The sequence below is a fragment of the Adiantum capillus-veneris genome, chromosome 23, assembly GCF_014529385.1.
Source record: "Adiantum capillus-veneris isolate H3 chromosome 23, ASM1452938v2, whole genome shotgun sequence".
In the NCBI taxonomy this organism is placed as follows: Eukaryota; Viridiplantae; Streptophyta; class Polypodiopsida; order Polypodiales; family Pteridaceae; genus Adiantum; species Adiantum capillus-veneris.
This window is the reverse complement of record NC_140953.1, coordinates 64,344,241-64,365,001: the sequence shown is the minus strand read 5'-3', so window position 1 is coordinate 64,365,001 and position 20,761 is coordinate 64,344,241. Positions and strand designations below refer to the sequence as shown.

The 20,761-nt window shown below is 44.3% G+C and overlaps 1 protein-coding gene across 4 annotated transcripts; it reads right to left on the bottom strand.

Annotated features, from left to right (window-relative positions):
- Positions 1-1,215: 1,215 nt before the first annotated feature.
- On the bottom strand, positions 1,216-19,726 carry LOC147427883 (uncharacterized). Of its 4 annotated transcripts, none has more exons than XM_086497633.1 (9): positions 19,441-19,726; positions 6,145-6,561; positions 5,805-6,000; positions 5,298-5,539; positions 4,202-5,163; positions 3,755-4,113; positions 3,136-3,408; positions 2,789-2,994; positions 1,216-2,701 (listed from the first exon to the last, which is right to left on the bottom strand). In XM_086497633.1, the coding sequence occupies exons 1-9, from the start codon at positions 19,663-19,665 to the stop codon at positions 2,003-2,005; spliced, it is 3,579 nt and encodes a 1,192-aa protein (XP_086353759.1). In that variant the 5' UTR covers positions 19,666-19,726; the 3' UTR covers positions 1,216-2,002. The 4 variants fall into 4 exon arrangements, with proteins under 4 accessions (XP_086353759.1, XP_086353761.1, XP_086353762.1 ...); XM_086497635.1 differs by having other exon boundaries at positions 6,145-6,524; positions 19,441-19,564; XM_086497636.1 differs by lacking the exon at positions 19,441-19,726 and adding an exon at positions 6,712-6,839 and having other exon boundaries at positions 6,145-6,524.
- Positions 19,727-20,761: the final 1,035 nt, after the last annotated feature.

The window sequence follows — 20,761 nt, the reverse complement described above, 5'->3', positions numbered from 1 at the left end:
AATTTTCACAAGAGATTTTCATGATACCCCTTGAACTCATGTTGCAGTTTTATATATAGTGTTTATATATAGTGAATGCTTTGTGGGTAATGGACGACTTGAGGCCAATCCAATGTAATGATGATAAAGTTCCCACAAGCTATGCATGTAGAGTAATGATCCGATAATTGTCTCAACCTCAACCAAAGTGTCGGTCCCAATTATGTTCATGCACCTTCATGTGGCATTGCGGCCTTAATTAAAATTGTCTCAAATATGTAGGTCACCCCAATCTCAGAAAAGGGAAAAATGTTGCAAAAGCATCGAGATTCCTAAGATGGTAAATAATTTTGGAAGAATCATGCTGGAATTTGGAAAGTCAAGTGAGTTGATTGAATTAAAAATTTACATCGTATCGAAGAGAGAGTGCATAGGTTTCAATAGAGCAACGAGACGTAAGCCTCAAGCTTGCATAAGTCCCGCATGGGCAGTCTCTTCATCGCAGCCCTGCAACAGTATGTGCAAGAGCCAACTTAACTGTTGCATTTTTGGTGAATTTGATTATGCAAAAGTTGTAGAATTTGACGGAGTTTCACTGAGGAGCGTTCGTAGATGTGAGCAATGTATGAGGGTTTCACAAGAAGTTTTGGACAAATTCTCACAATAATTCCCACATTGTGACTTACCTCAACATCATGAGCTTCTGTGAGGGAGGCACTGCATACCTAGCTAGGTACGATTGGGGGCAGGGGACCACCGGCCCGGTGGGGGGGCCGGTGGTTCCCTGCCCCCAATCGTACCTAGCTGGGCCGGTGGTCCCTGCCCCCAATCGTACCTAGCTAGGTATGCGGTGCCTAGCTACATGAGAAAACTGTATTTCTGCTAATTTAACAAACTGCAATCTGCTCGACTACATATTCAAGTACGGTAATGTGGAGGTCACCAATGTAGCAAACAACCATAGCTTGTTGCAATGCTCTCGAAATAGCACTAATGAGCACATCCACTCCAAGTTTGCACGAAGCGGCATGTCCACTACCCAATCTCTAAGCAGCCACCTCTCATAAAGAAAGAGGTTCTCATAAAAATGGCTCCCATGTACATGTAGGATTGTAGAAACTGCTACCGTTACTCTCACCCGTGATATTGCCAGGGTTCACAAACAAATCTAGCTCCCTGATGCATCCACCTGGCCTATGTCAACAAGCAGGGCAATTCCATCCAAGAATTCAAATGCCTGGTAATCACCTACTATTTTCTGATACCTCATTAATATGCAAGGCAAAAAGAAACGTATACAGTGCATATCCATGCTTCACCCCAACAATGGGGTTAAACTAACTTTAATAAGTCCTCTGTTGTTCGTACTCAACCTGATACAATCTTGTTAAGTGCCAAGAATATATATGCATCAAACTCACTCTCATCAAAAACTTTGCGGAAACCCGCAGAGCAACAATAGATTCAACGTCCATGTGCTCAACCTCCTTGATGATAGCTCAGAGTGTAAGCACATGATCAAACATGAACAATCTGCTCCTGGATGTGTCCATGCTCTAGCACCCTCTCTTTTTGCACAACAGTGGAGCTCATACTCGATCATAAAGCTTGGCCAGTGTGTGGCCCATCATGTAAATAGGATAGTTACTAGGGAGCACAAGATGGCAGCCGGCAATATCCACACATTAGTGCTCGTGCTGCCACTCTCAAGAAAGCCTTCGCATACAGCTCTATGAAGCATTTGTGCCTCTCTAAACAACTCAGACTTTAAGCCTCATACAGTGACCACCATTCTTGAACTCATACCATTTGGAAGCAAGCTGCCTACCATGCAATTGTGCATCTCTTCTTTTCGTTTTTTTGGGGGAAAAACGAAGAATTCTTTAGCTTGAAAGCAGTAAATTCATGTCTAGATTATGTTACTCCCATCATACTCACGATCCAATATGATACTTGTGAAGTACAAAACTGTCAGCCCTCAACTGGAGATATGCCAGCTACCATGGCTGATGTATGTGGCCAACTACCAGGAACAGCAAAGAAAGATGACCAAGATGAAAATGGCAACACAGATTTTAAGACGAAGTAAGAACGCAGTAGCTTGAGAAGGTGGGATCACCCATGTACGACGCCGAACATCGGTAGATTGAACACTCACAGAGCCGGAATCTGCAAGTCGCCCACTCTTTGAAATGCCATCGAGAATGAGAGGAAAAACATCCTGGGGTGCCCTCTCTGCAATGAGGAGATCAGAGTGGCCATAGCCATGCACCACATGTCGCACATGGCGGAACTCAGGATGATGATGTTGCATGAGTGCATGTGCGCGCTCAGAAGTGGTTGGTGTCACAAGCAATGGGCGCCCTCCAGATATATATGTTGTGGGCAAGGCAAGGCATCCGATATAAGGCATATACAGATCCTCCCCTCTATTGCTCACAACATTACCTGCCATGCATATTTGTCGAAGCTGGCAAAAACCAGAAGCAGGGAGTTGGACAAGAGTATCCTTACTCAACCATGCATGCAATCTCTCGGTCAAATTCTCATGCCAGAAAGCATTGCCAAAGATGCCCGAAAATAGATCGCACTCTTTGCAAGTGCAATGCTCCACACGTGGTATCAAACACAAAAACTTCTTTAACAACCGATGCCTCCAATTCTCTGAAGGGCTGTCAGAGAAACCGAGAACACTATTTGCCCCGAGAAGCTTAAGAGATATCTGTGTCAGCAAAAGAGTCATTAGTAGGTGGTAATATACCGCACAAATAAGAGTAGATAAGTAGATCTGATTTTTGTAAGTACTTACAGGAATTAGAGGTAAAAACAGCTTCACCACAGCCAGCTTCGTCACATCAAAAAACATGGAAGAGTTAGTGCATGTGAGAGAAGCCACACTTGAAACTGGAACATACCCTCCCAGAAGGGCCATATGTATTGTAAGCCCTCCAATGCAATGGGCCACCACATGGATTGGGGTCTGCTTCCCTCGTACAGCAGCAATGCCCGAAAAAGCTGAGACAAGCCATACATCATGCTACAAGCCGATTCAAGCTAAGAGGCACTAGCCATGGCCCCAGGACATCAAGCCAGAACTAGCAAGCCTGAAGTTGCTTTAAGTCTACCTCATTAAAACAACAGTACACGACGAAGTACCTGCTGGGAGATCAAATCTAGCAATATCATCGAGGCTGAACGGATTTGCTGTGCAGACCGAGAAGTGGAGGCGCATGCGTAAGAGCCAGACCTCGTAGCCTTTGTTGAGAAGTGTGCGCACCAGATCATCGTCTTCTGTGGGCAAAGTGTAGCTCTCGCCTGAATAGCCATTCAACAGAAGCACGCAAGTTGAGGTGCCAGAATTCAGAGCATTGTCCATGGTTTGATTAGCAGTTGGAAGCCATTGCCAGCAGCTGATCTGAGCTCCATCATCTGCATTCTAAGCATAATCCACAACCAAACAGCAAAGCTACAACATAACCTTGAGAACAATGAGGAACATGAACTAGGCAGTCGTCATCTTGGGTATACATATCATGTGCGACATGCCCATGGGACAAGAAAGCTGGGTCAGTATACCCCCAACAACAACACAAATTGTGGTTTATGCAGTCGTGATCTGGAGTGGACCAAGGGCATTACTCATGTGCTTCCAAACCAAAACTTCAATCAATATAAGTTCCACAACACGAATCATGGTTCACAAAGTCACAAACTGGGATTCAGAAGGTTTTCATCAAATGTGCACGCACGAACTTCAAATTGTAAAATACCTTACCTGTAGCAATTATGTGTTCCAAATGTTGAGGGTAGTCTGGAGACTCCACATAGCTCACCTCAGAAGAGGGTCGTGATCGGAGGGTTGGACCAAAATAGGTGCAAAGAATACTTAAAAGCAGTGAAGAAACAAAACAGCATTTTCTTGGCCCCCTCATGCTAAGCACAGACCTTAACAATGCCAAGTAACTGACCCGTACCGTACCCCTCATAATTGAAGCTTTCTTACTCTCAGATAAACTCCCCAGGTTAAAGTTCTGTGACACTTGGGAGATTTCCAACTCCAATGTTCTCGACTCTGTCAATGCAGTTGCTCCCAGTAAAAAAGGCTTCATCTCTTTCCTCCCAATCATATCATACCTGCAGAAATTGAGGCAGTTAAATGGCCAAGTTCATAACAGGAAGATAGAAGGGGGTAAAAGGATAGTAAGGGGAGCGTAAAGCTTACATAGCTCCTCTTTCTGAGACAAGAAGCAGTTTGTAATACATGTATTGAGAAAAGGGTGTCCTTGTATTGACAACACACATATCCACAGTTCCATCCACAATGTGAAGCAATCCTGTCTCCAAAGCACGCATTTTGAACTTCCCACCTAGTCGTCCTTTCAAAATCCCATGCCTTGATTCTGCACTGCCAATGTCCATCACCACCTCTAATGTGCATGGCAGACCCTCCACAGTGCCAGACAGAGTCTCCCAAACCCTCGCTCCTGCAAGTCTCTTCAACTCTGGTATGTTTCTACCACTTAAAGTTGCATCAGATTTAATCATTTCATCTGATGTTTGGACTAATGATGCAGGTTGGTCATCAGTACTCTTGTAGTAGTCGACTGCATCCTTCACGAGGGCTTCAGCCACATATTCAGCAGCTGTTGTTATAGTAAATGAAGGGTTCACACCCACTGCACATGGGATGATGGAAGCATCACACACATACAAGCCATCATGGACATTCTCATTTTTCTCTACTCCTGCAGCTAATAGATATGGCAAGGATGAATTTGAATGTACAAGAGGATGAAAAAGTTGTCCATTTGAATTAGTTACACTTTCCCCTGCAGTCCGTCCAGCTGGGCAGCCTCCAAGCAAATGCACAGCAGAGTTCCGAGAGGTAGGCATGAACATCTGGCCTCCAATTCGTTTCGTAATGCGCTCCACTGTGCTTATTTTCTTTGGTATAAGAGGGTCAGTAGGTGGGAAAAACTTGGTCAAGCCACGGTCAAGATCAAATTCTATGCGGCCATCTGCAGCATCGTGGCCCATCATGTTGAAAATAAGAGAATCATTGTTCCTTGCTCCAAGCAGACGCTTCACATTGTGCCACAATCCATACAAAAGCCCAAACCAGAAACCTCGATGGGCTATGCATTTCAAAAACACAAAGGGAAATGCATTTGGAAGAATGGCTCCCTGCAATGACAAGGCCGATTTCAAGTAACCTACTTAAACTTCTTGAGAGACTACGTGCAGGTGAGCCATTAGATGGCAGATACAGAGCTTCATAAAGATACCCCGCAAACATGCGAACTCCCTCTGTTACTGACCTGTATGGTATAGCCCAGTGACGATGTGTAGGATGCAGTTATAGAGGGCCCAGGTCTGTCAAACATAGGGGTGTTTTTAAGCTCCTTGGGTGTAAGGGAGTGACCCTTGGTGGCAAGATGGGTTCCACAAACAAAAGCAGCATTATTACCATTACAACTGAATCCATGGCCAAGTCTATCTGATATTGCAAGCCCTCTTATCTTTGATTGAAGTAAGAGCTTTGTTGTCCCTAGAACTCCCGCTGCATAAAACAGCAATAACCAGTGAACAGATGTTTCCTTCCATTCTATCATAAACCCAATCCAAACATGTTTAATTACTACGCATAGTTACATGCCACCACAGTAATAACTCAACAAGTACCACTAAAAAGCGCTTCGGAATACACACAAAAAGCTCCAGATATTTCTCAATGACTCCATGTACATACATACACTGCTGATGTCCTGACCATGGGCAAGCTATACATGAAAAGAAAAATTTATCAACACTACTGCAGTGACTACCTGCGACGATGACAAAATCTGCAGTTATATAATGTGTTTCATCCAAGTAAATGCGCCAACGCCTCTGAATCTGATGACCATCACATTCACATTTTGAGGGCTTCTCACTTTTTGAATCTGTTGAAGTTGTGTGAGGGTAATCAAAATTGGGTAACAAAAATTGGGCCTCACAATTTGTAATGATAGTGCAGCCAGACTGTTGAAAACCAAACGAAGAGCTATGAATCAGGGACCCAAAAGGAGAATCTGTGTGCTGCGCAAATTGTAAAAGCATCGATGTGCTCATGCATGTGAATATTCACATGGTTAAAATTAGAGGTTAAATAAGAAGAGAACATACCTTACTAGCAGCTGCAATGTAGTTCTTGTCAATAGAGTTTTTGGCATTGTAGGGGCAACCAGTGAAGCAATTACCGCAACCATTACAAGCATTGAAAGGGGTGGAGCTGGTAGGGTCAGTACCACGCGAGAAGCGAATACTGAGCTTGACACAATCACGGCTTCTGTCTTCAATCTCACCAGAGACAGCATCAACAACACGATCCTGGTGAAAGCCATGAGAGGGCGCCGCCTCAGCTTGAAGCATGGACCGAGCGCGCTCCTCAGCACGGTCCCATAATGTCTCCTTCCATTCCTGAGGCCACCTGGGGTCTCTCCACGTTCTTGCGGGTGTGGGTAGCACCACCCCGCCATTGATCAGCGACCCTCCTCCGAGCCCCCCTGCAACAAGCGCTATCACCGTTCCTTGATAGTGCACCTGCAGTTCAAAAATGCGAAAACGGGATGTGTGCACTGTGTGTGTGTGAGTGTGTGTGTGTGTGTGTGTGTGTGTGTGTGTGTGAGTTGAAGAGAGAGAGAGAGAGAGAGAGAGAGAGAGAGAGAGAGTGAGACGAGAGATAAATCGAGCCTGTAGCGTTTCTGTCTCGCGCAAGCTGCCCCCTTTGCCCTGCGCGGGCTGCCCCCTCTGCCCTGCGGGAAGTTCTTTGGCAATCCCTCCTCGCACGTGCAGCGTGCTGGTTTCTGCCTGTCTGTAACGAACCCGCAGGCTGCTGTTAGAAGCGTGTGTGTGTGTGGGGGTGGGGGGGGGGGGGGGGGGGGGGGGGGGGGGGGTAGAGAGAGACCAGCAGCATCATAGCCAGCCTGTGTGTGTGTGTGTGCGAGCCTATATCGAGTGCGTGTGTGTGTACACTTGTGGGGGATTTGGGTGTGGTGAATCCTTCGGCCACATCTGTCGCGCGACTCTGTTCTGCACAACATCTACCTTGTGCGGGACGCGCCAAGCGTTGAAGTTTGATTTCACCTGCACGCGGTCCTTCCATCGTCTTGTGTGAGAGAGAGGGGTATGTGTGTTTCTGTACAGCTAGCCGGTGTGTGTCTGCCTGTGTCTATAGCAGTTATATATCAAAACCTCCCAAAAAAAGTGTGTGTGTGTGAGAGAGAGAGAGCTTCACATGGATTCGACTGATCAGTGTATATATAAGCGTCGGAAAGCCATGGAAACTTCGGAGATGGATGCTTTGAGCCTTATCAAAGAATGTATGCATAAGGACTTCGAGGATGCACGTCAAGCCTGGAAAAGATCCGCTCCTGTCATGGAAGTGTGCATCCCTATACAGGAGCTTATGGATCATGTTGCTCAATATACACTTAACACGGTGATTCTTTTTTTCCCGGGTAGAATGCCTACGGTTCAGGATGTAGGCCAATGGGTTGATTTCCTACCCAAACGGCAAGCAGTCCGAGGAGTTTACTTTGGCACGCGAGGGTTCTACGAAGTCTTGCTAGCTGACATGGATGCTCGGGATGCTCTGCTTGAAATGTCTCCTCTTTTCTTCAATACGCAGATGGCTCATGTGCTGCCCTGGGCTCTTACCAAGGACTATCAGAGTCTCATTCGTCACGAGTGTCCCGTCTGGGTTGAGGTGGTCGACTTTCCTCGCACTTGACGTCATTTTCTTCCTTTGTTGGCTGCTCAGCTGAGCAAAGTCATTTGCCCTCCTGAGCTGGACGCAAACACAAATTGTTATGGTATTCTATGGGACACAGATATCCCCACACCAGCAGGTATTTCGATCAATTCTGGGGATGCATTGGTTGGAAAGCACCCATTTAAGCTTAAATGAGGCAAGTTTGCAAATCCTTGCTTCCGCTATGCAAATTTGGTCATATGCAGTCCGAATGTCCAGAACCAAATCTGCAACCACCTCCTTCAGCCGTCCCTGCTCCTCAACCTTGTTCGCCTCCGAAATCTTCCACTGAGGTTCAAACTAAAGGAGTTTCAACTTCCTCCCCCATAGCTAGGGCGATTAAAGGCAAGGGGAAACAATTACATTTGTCTGCAATTTCTGCTTCCCCAAATATTAAAGACAAAGGAAAAGAACAGGTTTCGACCTCTCAAACTTGGATAGTGCCCAAGAAACCTGCCAAAGCTGCTACAGCTCGTGTTCCGGCATCTTCTCGTAATTATGTGCCTCCTTTGAAGAATGTTGCTCAGAAAAAACTCCCTTGTAATGACAACACTTCTTTGGCTGAAGCTTGGGACAAGGTGGTTCGCTCTTACAAGGAAGTTGTTACCAGAGAAGCTTCTTCATCTCAATATGCATTTACTTGCAATTATCCAGGTCCAAGTCTTGACCCACCTTCTCAGGCACCTACGACTGGGGAGGATGTGTCGATGGGCACTGGTACTTGAGTTTTCTCCCCCTCTTTCTTTTCCTATTTTCCTCGTCCACTGTATATACCATATAGAATGCATAGTTCTTTGAATTGCATCTCCTACAATGTGTGTGGGTTATGCAATCACGACAAGTGGCGGCTTACCTGGCACTATGTGCATACATGTAAAGCAGACATTGTGGTTCTTCAAGAGCATAACCAGCACCAATTTGCAGGACATTCTTCTTATTTTGAGGGCTATTGGATAGCTTATGCAGGATCAGCTGGCCATTCTAGAGTGCTTATGCTTGTTCGACATGAACTCTTCCCGACCTTGGTTTTTAATGACCCGGCCGGGAGATGGATGGTCATCCAATGTATTGTTAATGGGGAAGTTTTTGAATTTGGAGGATTATATGCATACACAGCTTCTGCAGATAGGGCACAGTTGTGGAGTGCTATCTCTTCTTATTGTTGGCGTTCCAATGCCTTTCTCTGTGGGGATTTTAATAATGCACCAAACCTTACAGATAATACTACTGGCCATTCTCACATGCTTCATATGGAACGGCAATCATGGGACCAATTTATGTCGACCTGTAATGGGTTTGATTTGTGGCCCTTTTTGCATGCGACTGATCCAGGCTTCACTTTTCAGCACAATGCTCAATCTGTGTATCGCGCTCGGCTGGATCGCTAGTATCTTTTTCACATGCAACAGTATGATGACTTTGTATGCGAGATGAGGATTGATAATGCTATGTGTCTCTCAGATCATTTTTCCGTATGCTTAAAACTTCGTTTTGGTTCTTTTGATGTCAATGATCGCCTACCCAAGAAGAGACTTTTGCATTTCAATAATACTTATCTCAAGCATGAGCCTTTTCGCACTATGATTGTGAATATCATCCCGCCTTTGCTCTCCCCGATGTATGTTGACATGGACATAGCCTGGTTCCGTTTTGTTATGTGTGTTCAATCAGTTATACAGGATTATGGCAGGGATTATTTGTCACAATTAAGGGAACAGGTTAACCAAGAAAAGGATGCTTGTAGCCAATTAATGCACTTGGATAATCATTCTTCTCTTACCGATGCTCAAATAACTGAATTGTTTTCTGCTCGCGCAATATTAAGGCACAATGATGAGAGGAAATTGGCCAAATGGCAAACTCGAGCTCGTCAATAGGCTTTTGCAGATAAAGGATGTGCTTCTAAACAATTCTTTCAGCATTTGCATCACTCGAGGCAGTCTCAAGCTATACGGAGAGTTAAATTACCATCAGGGGAGTGGACCTCCACTTTTCGAGAGCTAGCACTAGCCCTACACTCTCGTTATGGGCAAGATTTTTGTTGAAGATGATGAAACAGGAAACAGAAGGAAGACAGCAACTCAGAGTAGGAAGAAGATGGAGAAGGAGAAGACACAGAGCTTGTGTACGAGATCTCTGTAGTCTCTCTCTCTGTATTGGAATAATAATTGTGTGTATACAAACTCAGAGCTACAAAGCTTATATGAAACCCTAAGAGATAAGGTGTCCTTTCACACCAGATGTCCAGGGGGAAAAACCCAGTGGGAGAAAAGTGCCCCTGGTGAAGCGCGTATACACACTAACACTACTACATGTCTACAAATCCCCCCTGTAGTGATAGTGTGAATCCGTACAAGGTAGCAGATCATCATGTGTATGAGAGTAAGCCCAAAGCTTTTCGGAAAGCTTCAAACTTTTCTCGTGATAACGCCTTCGTAAATAGATCTGCAATGTTATCCTGTGTAGGACAGTAAGTTAGTGTGATCTCCCCTGCATGTAGCCTTTCCCTGACATAGTGGTAGTGAACCTCTATGTGCTTTGTTCTTGCATGAAATACTGGATTCCTTGCAACTGCCATAGCACTCTGACTGTCAGTGAAAATGGTAGTGGGTGCCTGCTGACACTCACAAAGATCTGCCAATAACCTGCGTATCCATACACAATCAACTGTTGCCGTGAAAGCTGCCCTGTACTCAGCTTCACAAGTTGATGTAGCCACTGTGGGTTGCTTCTTGCTTAGCCAAGATATACATGCATTTCCCAAGAAAAAACAATTGCCACTTGTGGAATGTCGTGTGTCAAAATCACCAGCCCAATCTGAATCGCTGTAACCAAGAAGCTGCATAGAATTGTGCTTTCCATACATATCCCCCCTTGGAAAGAACATGGCAAGATTAGGGGTACCTGAAAGGTAACGAAGTATGCGCTTCACAGCCTGCCAATGATGCATACCTGGGCTGTGCATAAATCTGCTTGCTTGTGAAACCCCAAATTGAATGTCTGGACGAGTGTTGCCTGCCAAATATATCAAGCAACCAACCGCTGCTGCATAAGTATGTACATCAAAAGGTTCTCCAGCATCGTGCATGCTCAACTTTGATCCAGTTTCTACGGGTGTAGAGATTGGCTTACAATTTTGCATACCAAACTTGTCCAAAATTTTATGCAAATATTTTGCCTGCAACATGTATATGCCATCTTCTGATTGCACAAACTGAATACCCAAGTAATAATGTAGCAAACCAAGATCAGACATCTCAAAGGTTTTTCTCAAAGCATCTTTAAACGCTTCAATTTCATCTGCACTATTGCCTGTAAGAAGCATATCATCCACATAAAGTGTTAGCATAATGAGAACTCCATCTCTCTTTTTGACATACAAAGTACTTTCTGTTGGACTATTCTGAAATCCCTGGCCAATCAAATAAGTATGTATCTTCTCATACCATGCTCTTGGAGCCTGTTTGAGACCATACAAAGCTTTACGCAATCTACATACCTTTTGCTCTTGACCTTTTACAACAAAACCACTTGGTTGACTTACATAAACTTCTTCCTGCAAATCACCATTCAAAAAAGCAGTCTTGATATCCAACTGATGCACTTTCCAACCATGATGAGCAGCAATTGCAACTAGTGATCTAACTGTGGACGCACGAGAAGTAGGAGCAAAGGTTTCATCATAATCTATGCCTTTCTGTTGCGCATAGCCTTTTGCCACAAGCCTTGCTTTGTACCTGTCAACAGTACCATCTTGTTTCCTTTTTACCTTAAAAACCCACTTTGTACCAATAGGCTTTTTACCTGTAGGCAAGTCCACTAGATCCCATGTATGATTCTTATGAATAGAATCAATTTCTTGCTGCATAGCATCTTTCCACTGAACACACTCTAAAGCTTGTTCAAATGAATCAGGCTCATCTGCATCACAAAGAGTGCTAAAGCAAGCCAAATCTACTTGCTCTCTGCCAAAAGTAGTACCAGCACGTGTTTTTCGTGGCAACGGTGCATCCAACTTGCTATCCTGCAAAGTTTTCTGAACCCATTTAGGCAAGGTTCTTTCTTCCCTGAGAACTTCTTGCTCTTCACGCACAATTTCCTCTACATCATGAGGTGTCACATGCTGATCAAAAGATTGATCAAGATTATCAACCTGTTGTGATTCTTGATTCTCCACAAAAGAAGGAAGCAAACCTTCAAATACATCATGTGTCTGCATATGAGGTACATCAAAAGCAACCATAGGTTGAGCAGTAGTTTCTGCAAAAATTACATCACGACTTTCAAAAATCTTGTTTGTAGCAGGATTGTAAAGTCTATAACCTTTACTTCCACTACTGTACCCCACAAATATACATTTGATTGCCTTATCATCAAGCTTCCCACGTAACTGCTGAGGGATGTGAGCATAAGCAAGACAACCAAAAACACGAAGATAACTGACTGAAGGTTTTTTGTCATACCAAGCTTCATATGCAGTAATGGTCTTCAAGGCACGAGTAGGACACCTGTTCAAAACATGTGCTGCACAAGCAACTGCCTCCATCCATAGCTTATGAGGCAAACTCTTAGCCCTGAGTATACATCTAGCTGTCTCCATTAAAGACCTGTTCTTCCTTTCTGCAACACCATTCTGTTGTGGTGTGTATGGCATAGTGCATTGGTGTTTAATGCCTTTCTTTCCCAAAAAATCCTTAAATACACCTGACATGTATTCACCTCCTCGATCGGTACGAAGAGTCTGTACTTTGCAACCTGTTTCATTTTCAACCATGGCGACATAATGTTGAAAAACTGCAAACACATCTGACTTTGCTTTGAGTGGATACACCCAACAAAACCTGGAAAAGTCATCAATGAAGGTCACAAAATAAAGGCTGTTTCCTATAGATGGCGTCCTCATAGGACCACATACATCACTGTGTACAAGTTGCAACTTTCGTGTCGCTCTAACTGAACCATCCTGCGAAAATGCAAATCTGTGCATCTTTCCAAGAACGCAACCTTCACATACATGTCTTGGTGGCATCTCCAATAAAGACAAATCATGCACCATATTATGACGTTGTAAAGTCATCAAACTGCCATAACTAACATGCCCAAATCTAGCATGCCACAACTCAGCATCCTGCATGGCCTGAGTCTTTGTTTCTGCAATACATACCTGAATCTGCTTTTCATAACGATCTAGCACAAATAGTCCATTTTCCAGCGTACCTGTAGTGATAAGAGAATAACCATTCTCTCGATCTCGTACAACACATCTGTCATCCTCAAAAATGACCCGAAGACCATTTTTTGCAAGAGAGGATACAGACAACAAATTCTTCTTGATCCCTGGAACATATAAGACATCTGGCAAGCATAAATCTGAACCATCTGAAATGGTAATCAAAATCTTACCAACGCCTTTGATTGGATAAGAAGCATTATTTGCACATGTCACCTTCTTTCCTGCTGGAGCTGCATCCAATGAACAAAACAAATCCTTCCTTGAAGTAATATGCCTGGATGCACCACTATCAAAGTACCAAATCATTTGTGTCTTGTCAACACTGTAAGCAGAAAAATTTGAACATACTACAAAAGCATAAGAATCCTGCACAAAGTTTGCAGACTCTTCTTTAGCTGTAGAAGAATCACCAGAAGCTGAAACAACCAAACTTGACTCTTTCTTCTTTTCTTTAGCAATTCGCTTTTTACACTCACTAATGTAGTGACCAGGTTTCTTGCAGTAGTGACATTTACCTTTCTTCTTGGACTTGTCGGAATCACCTTTAGACTTCTCTGAAGATTGTCCTGCACTAGACTTGGAGTAATGAGCACTCTCTTTACCCCTGTTTTTGTTCTGTACAACAAGAGCATGATCCATACCATCCACCTGTAAAGACTTGTTCTTACGTGATTGATCCTCCTGCAATAGCAAAGCCACTAACTCTTCAAAATGAAGAGGGTCAGGATTAGCTCGCAAAGACAGAGTCAAAGAAGTCTGAAAAGTCAAATAAGATGGTGGTAGTGAATTGAGTGTTTTGGAAACCAAGTCCTTCTCTGGAATCACTTCATCAATGCTAAGCAATTGCTCTTTAAGATCCCTGATTTTTGTAAGATGCTCGACAATATCGTCACTTTCGTCCATCTGTATTTTGTCAAGTTGTTTCTTCAAAAACTCTATTCTGGCAGCGTTTCTTCCTCCAAACATAGCTTGCAGAGTGTTCCAAGCATCCTCAGAAGTTCTGCAAGATCTGATATGTGGTGTGATTGTCCTCTTTATGGTTAAGGCAATCACAGCCATAGCCTGTGCATCTTTAGTATCCCATCTCTTTTGCTCTGGAGTGACTTGTGAGGGTCCTGCACCAACAGCTGCACCACGACTAGGCGTGGCAGGTGCAATGCTACCTGGACGAACTTCATCTCCAGATACATAATCCCACAATCCTTTACCAACCAAAACATTTTTGGCCATAAAAGACCAAAGAGAATAGTTGGTACCATCCAATTTGTCTTCGGATGTAAACGCACCAAAAATCTCTTTCTCCGTAGATTGAGCCATACTGTAGATGCACACAAGAGAGCAAAAGAACCTCCAAGAGATTCACAAATCTCCTCTCCAATCCAAGCAAAACTCTACACAAAATCTCAGCACAAAGCTAAGACAAGCTGCTTCCCAAAAGAACTATTTACCTGAAGAAAATCTGTCAAAAAGCACACCCTCTTGATCTAAACGCCTCGGAAAAGTAACTTCTGCTACGCTGCTCAGAACGAAATTCTGAGGGCTCGAACGGCTTCGAAAAGGGGGTAAAACCCCAGGTCGCCTGGTCAGAATACTCCCGGAACGTCGAGGATGCTCCCACGAACAAATTTTCTGAAAACTGCCTGAAAACTGCGATTGCGCGCGCGGACGCGAAAACGCAAGTAGAGGCTCTGAAAATCACCTTGCTCTGATACCAATTGTTGAAGATGATGAAACAGGAAACAGAAGGAAGACAGCAACTCAGAGTAGGAAGAAGATGGAGAAGGAGAAGACACAGAGCTTGTGTACGAGATCTCTGTAGTCTCTCTCTCTGTATTGGAATAATAATTGTGTGTATACAAACTCAGAGCTACAAAGCTTATATGAAACCCTAAGAGATAAGGTGTCCTTTCACACCAGATGTCCAGGGGGAAAAACCCAGTGGGAGAAAAGTGCCCCTGGTGAAGCGCGTATACACACTAACACTACTACATGTCTACAATTTTTGAGGCCCCTTCTTGTCACACGAGAGAAGCTCGCCAAGCGCGTCACATGTTTCTATCGCATGTTACTTCCATTCTTTTGATGCGGAAGGCTCAAGACTTGGAAGCTGTTTTCATTGAGTCGGAATTGTATGCCAGCTTGTTTGATTTGGATCGATGGAGAGCTCCTAGTTGGGATGGTCTCTCTATGGAATTCTTCTTGTCTTTCTGGGATTATTTGAAGTTGCCTCTATTGCTCATGATGAATACAGCTTGGGAACAACAGGAATTGCCCTCCTCTTGGAAAGAAGGTTTGCTCAAGCTGACACCTAAGCATGCATTGTGTGAAGATTTCTCACATTGGCGGCCTATTACACTTATGCCTATGGTATATAAATTAATGGCAAAAATGCTTGCTAACCGACTCAAGTGCTTTCTGCATGAAGGCTTGCATCAATCTCTCAATACGGCTTCATTCTGCGATGTCAAATTACTGATAACCTTGCGAATGTCATCATTGGTATGGAATATGCAAAAATATACTCGACGGGATGTCTTAGTCATGCAGGTCGACATTGAAAAGGCAAAAATATACTCGACGGGATTACATTGTGGATACCATGCGACATTTGGGCTTTGGGCCTAGGCTATCCCGTGTCGTGCTTTTCTTGTATGCATACAGTACTTTTGCAGGCTTGCTAGATGGTTCTCTCACAGAATCTTGGCCTTTGGGATGCTCGGTAAGGCAGGGTTTCTCTTTGAGTGCTTTGCTTTATGCGATCGCTACTCATCCCTTGTTTATGTATTTGGATTCCTTGACCTCCACTCGTAGGCTACATGGCCTAACTTTACCTTCTGGTCGACAGTTTGCTGGTCAAGCTTATACGGATGACTCTTTGTTCATGCCTCGTAATAACTATGATGATGTGCAACAGATTATGCACACTCTTCACCTGTTTGGATTGGCAGCAAGTCTCAAAGTTAACTTTTGCAAATCCAAGCTATTGCCTCTAAAAGAGTGTGACTGGCATAAGATATTGTGGCCTGGGGAGATTGTTCCTCCACATATTCTAGTTCGCCATTTGGGTTATCCGCTGGGTTGGAATGTATCGGCTATGCAGAAACTGGATTGGGTGCTCCAACGTCTGCATTCCAAGTTGAATTATTGAAAATTATCCACGTGGCCACTTCATGTGCGTCTCAGGATTGTCCAATGCATCCTTGTGGCTTATGTGCAGTTTTACTTGCCTTTCTTACCCTGGCCTCGGTTGCGCTTGCAGTCTATTATGTCCAATAATTTAGAGCATTTTTGGCGGAGAGGGGCCTTCGGCTTCTATCTATGGATAAGCTGTGTTCTCCCAAGCGGCTTGGAGGGTTGAATATTTTGGACTTGAGACGTCATCTTCTAGCTCGGAAAGCTATGTTGTTGCCAGTTTTGGTGGAGCAGCAGCAACCCTGGGCTCTCATGGTCACACATTTGTGTGCACACATTGTCACCCCTTCTTTTGGTCATTGGAAACCGACTTATTGGGATGTTGTTTTTGGGAAGCTTGAAGGACACATTCCTGGATGTCCCTTTACTTCTTCTCTAATTGTTGATTGGAAGGTTGCTACTTCGCATTTGGCTTGGGATGGTAGACAATCCTCTGGGGGTAACTCTCTTCGCTTGGAGAGTCTACATTGGAGCAAGGTTTTCGCTTCGATTTTCGTTCAACGGTCTCCTCACCAAGTGTATTTTCTTTCCCAAAAAGGAATTTGTCAGGTGCATCAGGTGGTTGATGACTCGGGTTATGTTCTTTCTTTCGTTGATACCATCTCCCGCTTTCTGTTGGGCCCTCACTATTCTCCTCTCTGGCAAGAAATTCGAAGGATGTTCACTGCTTATTCACCCATTCCTCCTCTGGATGTGGACTCTCGCTTCTCTAATTGGAATCTGGCTACTACTAGATTGGATTGCATCTCTGCTGTTAGTGTCTATGCCATCCTTCACTGTGATGTATGGATTGTGCATCGGGGTAATCAGCTGTGGTCGCTTTCCGAGTCATCCTTGTGGTGGAAACACACATTGTCTCGCATTTGACAGAGTCATCTGCCTTTGAAGGAACGTGTTTTTTTGTGGCGGTGCTTCGTGGGAGCTCTACCTGTTGGCAGTGTGTTGCATGCTCGGCATATTGCGCCTTCCGTTGCCCCAGATGCTTTGAAGCTGAGGAGACTGTGACACACTTACTGTGGTGTTGTCGTCACTCCAGAGCCTTCGTTCGGCAAGTGTCGACTGCTCTTCGGTTGCGTTTTCCTTCCGGCTCTTTTCACAGACGATTTTGGCTTTTTGGGGTGCTTCGGTCAAAGCAATCTCAGTTTGCGATGTTCTTCATCTGGGTCAGATTTTGGACTATGTGGGCCATCTGGCATCATAGGAACTCCTTAATGTTCCCTATTTCAAATTATCTCTTAGTCAACCGTTGCATTTTGCCTATGACGCTGGAGACATCACTCTTAATACCTACAGGATTTATTTTGACTGTTTCTAGCCTTCGGAGCCTCATAGTGCTCCATGTTTTGTATCCCTTTCGTTTCGTGGGTTTTCCTCGCTTTGAGGTTTCCCACTTGTAAATTAATCAAAGTAGATTTACAAAAAAAAAAAGCGTGTATGTGTGTGTGTGTGTGTGTGTGTGTGTGTGTGTGTGTGTGTGTGTGTGTGTGTGTGTGTGTGTGTGTGTGTGTGTGTGTGTGTGAGAGAGAGAGAGAGAGAGAGAGATTTACGAAATTTTGGATTTGCTCCGCAAGAGGAGGGAACCTGGGAAAGGGCATTACCAATGTACCATACATACAAGATTTGAACTCAAGAACTGCTATCGAGACATTATTAATCCAGCATATTCAAAAGGGTACATTCTTAACAAAAACACACATGACAAGAGATTATTCTAAGGTCACATGAATACTCGAAAGAGATCTCAAAGATGAAGTTTGGCGAAAGAGCACTCAGATTAGCGTACACCTATTGTATTAAAAACTTTCACGTCTATAGGATGCTCGAAAAAAATATGTTGGAAAGACGTGGAGCAATTAGTAATTCAACATAATTTGAGTATTTACGAAAGGCTTCTGATTATTAGAATCTTGGAAGCTATGTCCTACAATCCTACATTTGTGACCAGGTCAAAGCTGGTTTGCACTCTCCAAGTTTTGAAATATCTGTAACAAGCTCATATACAAAGCAGACTGGTTCGCTCCACTCCTCAAGATTTGGAAAAAAAAATTGGTCAAAAGAGCAATGACGGAAGAGTGTTAGTGTCATCTAGGAGCTAAAAGGGCCCAAACCCATGAAGATGTTTACATGAAAGGTGCTTTGGGAGGGAAGCTTAAAACTAAGATGAGATTTTGGAAGATGAGACTACACTAAAGGTTGGTTTTTCATTTCCTTTTTTGGATCTTATCATCACCTTCCTTAGTTTAGCCTTGTAGGTTTTAGCTTTCTACGTAATCTTTCAAAGACCACCTTGATCAAGCATCTTCACATACCTTAGTGCCAAAATGCGCTCTTGACATAGCAAGCCCTAAACTTTGCCAAAAGCAAGCTCAATCTAAGTTGAACCGGGATTGAAAGACGAATTCGGCCAACAATATCTATGGTGCCCGATTTGATTTAAGATGCTTTTGAGCCCTTCATTGTGAGTGAACCGCTTACAAGAGAAAGTAGTAGAGTTGCTGACGGTAATGGCAAAAACAAATACATCATTTGAGCATCGGAGAGGACTATGAACAAATTGTGGATCTAGAGAGACTAGAGCACTAAGAGTGAGTGGGACATATTTATTAGGCGAGTGTAGGAACAATCCCAAGGGTCCTACAAGGAACAATCTATATGACAAGTCTTGAACCTAAACCATGATAACTTAAAGAGGAAAATGGTACAACGAATCAATAGCACTACCCTCTCACGGGAGGATGCGGAGCCGAGGCGACAGTTGAGAGAGAGAGTGAGGAAGGTGGAGGGGGGAGGCAGGCACAAGAGGGGGCGTGCACAAAGCTCTCGCTGTGTGTGAGGGTGCTGCAGAGGGGGAGCATCAATAGTTGTGTGACGTGGACTTTAGAGAGGGGGGGGGGGGGGATATTCGAGCAGTATCTGGTAGCCTGCGGCCTGCCTTGCAAACATCTGCCAGAATTCAGCAAAGGCCGTCAACAACAGCCGCTGAGCTGCTGACAAAATATTTTTTTGTTTTTAGAGAGCCGATGCGTAGACAGCGGGAGAGGTCGGTTTGCGAGGGAGTTTCCTTGAAAATGTTGACGTACTGCGCTCGAATACCCATGTGCTCAACAATAGTTTTATTCCAGGTCTCGGAAGAACTTAGGAATCTACAAGTAATATTATTACAGACGAACCAGGTTTCCTCCTCCACCATTGATCCCATTTGAGCATGCCCGTGTGATATAGTGATGCGGGTGCAAGAGAGTACCTGGTAGAGAGAGTTGGAGTTACCGAAGACACCCCAGGGAGTGTGCAAGCGAGTTGTCTGCAGAGTTTGCCAAACGGAGGAGGGGAAGTCTTGGGCCTCCCAGCGCCGCCCCTTCTCAAGCAAGCACACGTTCACACTTGCCTCTGCCAGCCGAAACGCAGCCACAGAGCCGCCATAGCCGGACCCTATCACCACTGCCTCATACGAGCCGCCGCCAGCCACCATTCTCTCTCTCTCTCTCTCTCTCTCTCTCTGCTTAATTGGTTATCGATAATCGCACTCTCTCATTCTCTCTCTCTCTGCGCGTGCTCTTAATTGGTTATCGCACACACTCTCTTTCTCTCTCTGCTTTCAGTGACGGTGACGCGCAATCCGTCAACCTTTTGGCAACATTTCATACGGGGGGTGCTTTTCGAAATGCCCTCATTTGTGAGCACCACCAACCACTAGCTTGCAATGCAAATGCTAGTAGGCCTACACTCAATTCACAAGAAGTTTTGGACAAATCCTCACAATATTTCCCACATTGCGACTTACCTCAACATCATGAGCTTCGCTGAGAGAGGCACTGCATACCTAGCTAGGTACGTTGTGAGGGAGGCACCGCATACCTAGCTAGGTACGATTGTGGCCAACGGTCCCCTGCCCCCAATCGTACCTAGCTAGGTATGCGATGCCTCCCTCACAGAAGCTCATGATGTTATGCATTGTATGAAAAACACTGAAAGACTCCGTTTTCCTACATGAGAAAATTTTTAAATCTTCTTGTGATTGTATCATAGCCCTTCTCCAACTGAATACTTGTTGCAAGGTGAACAATCACAAAGGCTTGCTAAGAAAGTGCTCTAAATTAGAAGGGTTAAAAGGGGTAGGGGGGGGAGGGGGTTCCATATGTAGGCTATTTGGAGTAGTAAACGATAGATCTATATCGAACAATCGACGCATTGTATAGGTAAACACTTTGCCTATGAAATAAGGCGCGAATTAATTGCATTCAAAATAGTAATTTGAGTATGTCCAACAACAAGTTCTTGGAGGAGATGAGGGTTGGATGGGTTAGTGATGGCAAAAAGTGTTTTATATGTTAATATGTTCAAGTTGTTCCAAATATAGGCTAAGAATTTCAATGTACATAGACTTGGACCTCCTTCGAGAGTCCATGTTGTCGCTTGTTAAATGATAAATATCTACTTAACATAATATGGCGGAAGGGGGAGCCTTTTACATGTGTCGCAATTTGCGACCTGAAAGCTAAAGTCCAAAACGAAAAAAAGCTCTTTTGCATGCGATAAAGAGGGAGAGAGGGGGGGAGAGAGAGGTC

Excerpts from the sequence above, each read along its gene's own strand:
- LOC147427883 (XM_086497633.1), bottom strand. The coding sequence starts at position 19,665 with ATGGTGGCTGGCGGCGGCTCGTATGAGGCAGTGGTGATAGGGTCCGGC. Across the intron at positions 6,001-6,144 it reads ACATTGCAGCTGCTAGTAAG|TCTGGCTGCACTATCATTAC; the intron begins GTATGTTCTCTT and ends GGTTTTCAACAG. Across the intron at positions 5,164-5,297 it reads CACTGGGCTATACCATACAG|GGAGCCATTCTTCCAAATGC; the intron begins GTCAGTAACAGA and ends TTGTCATTGCAG.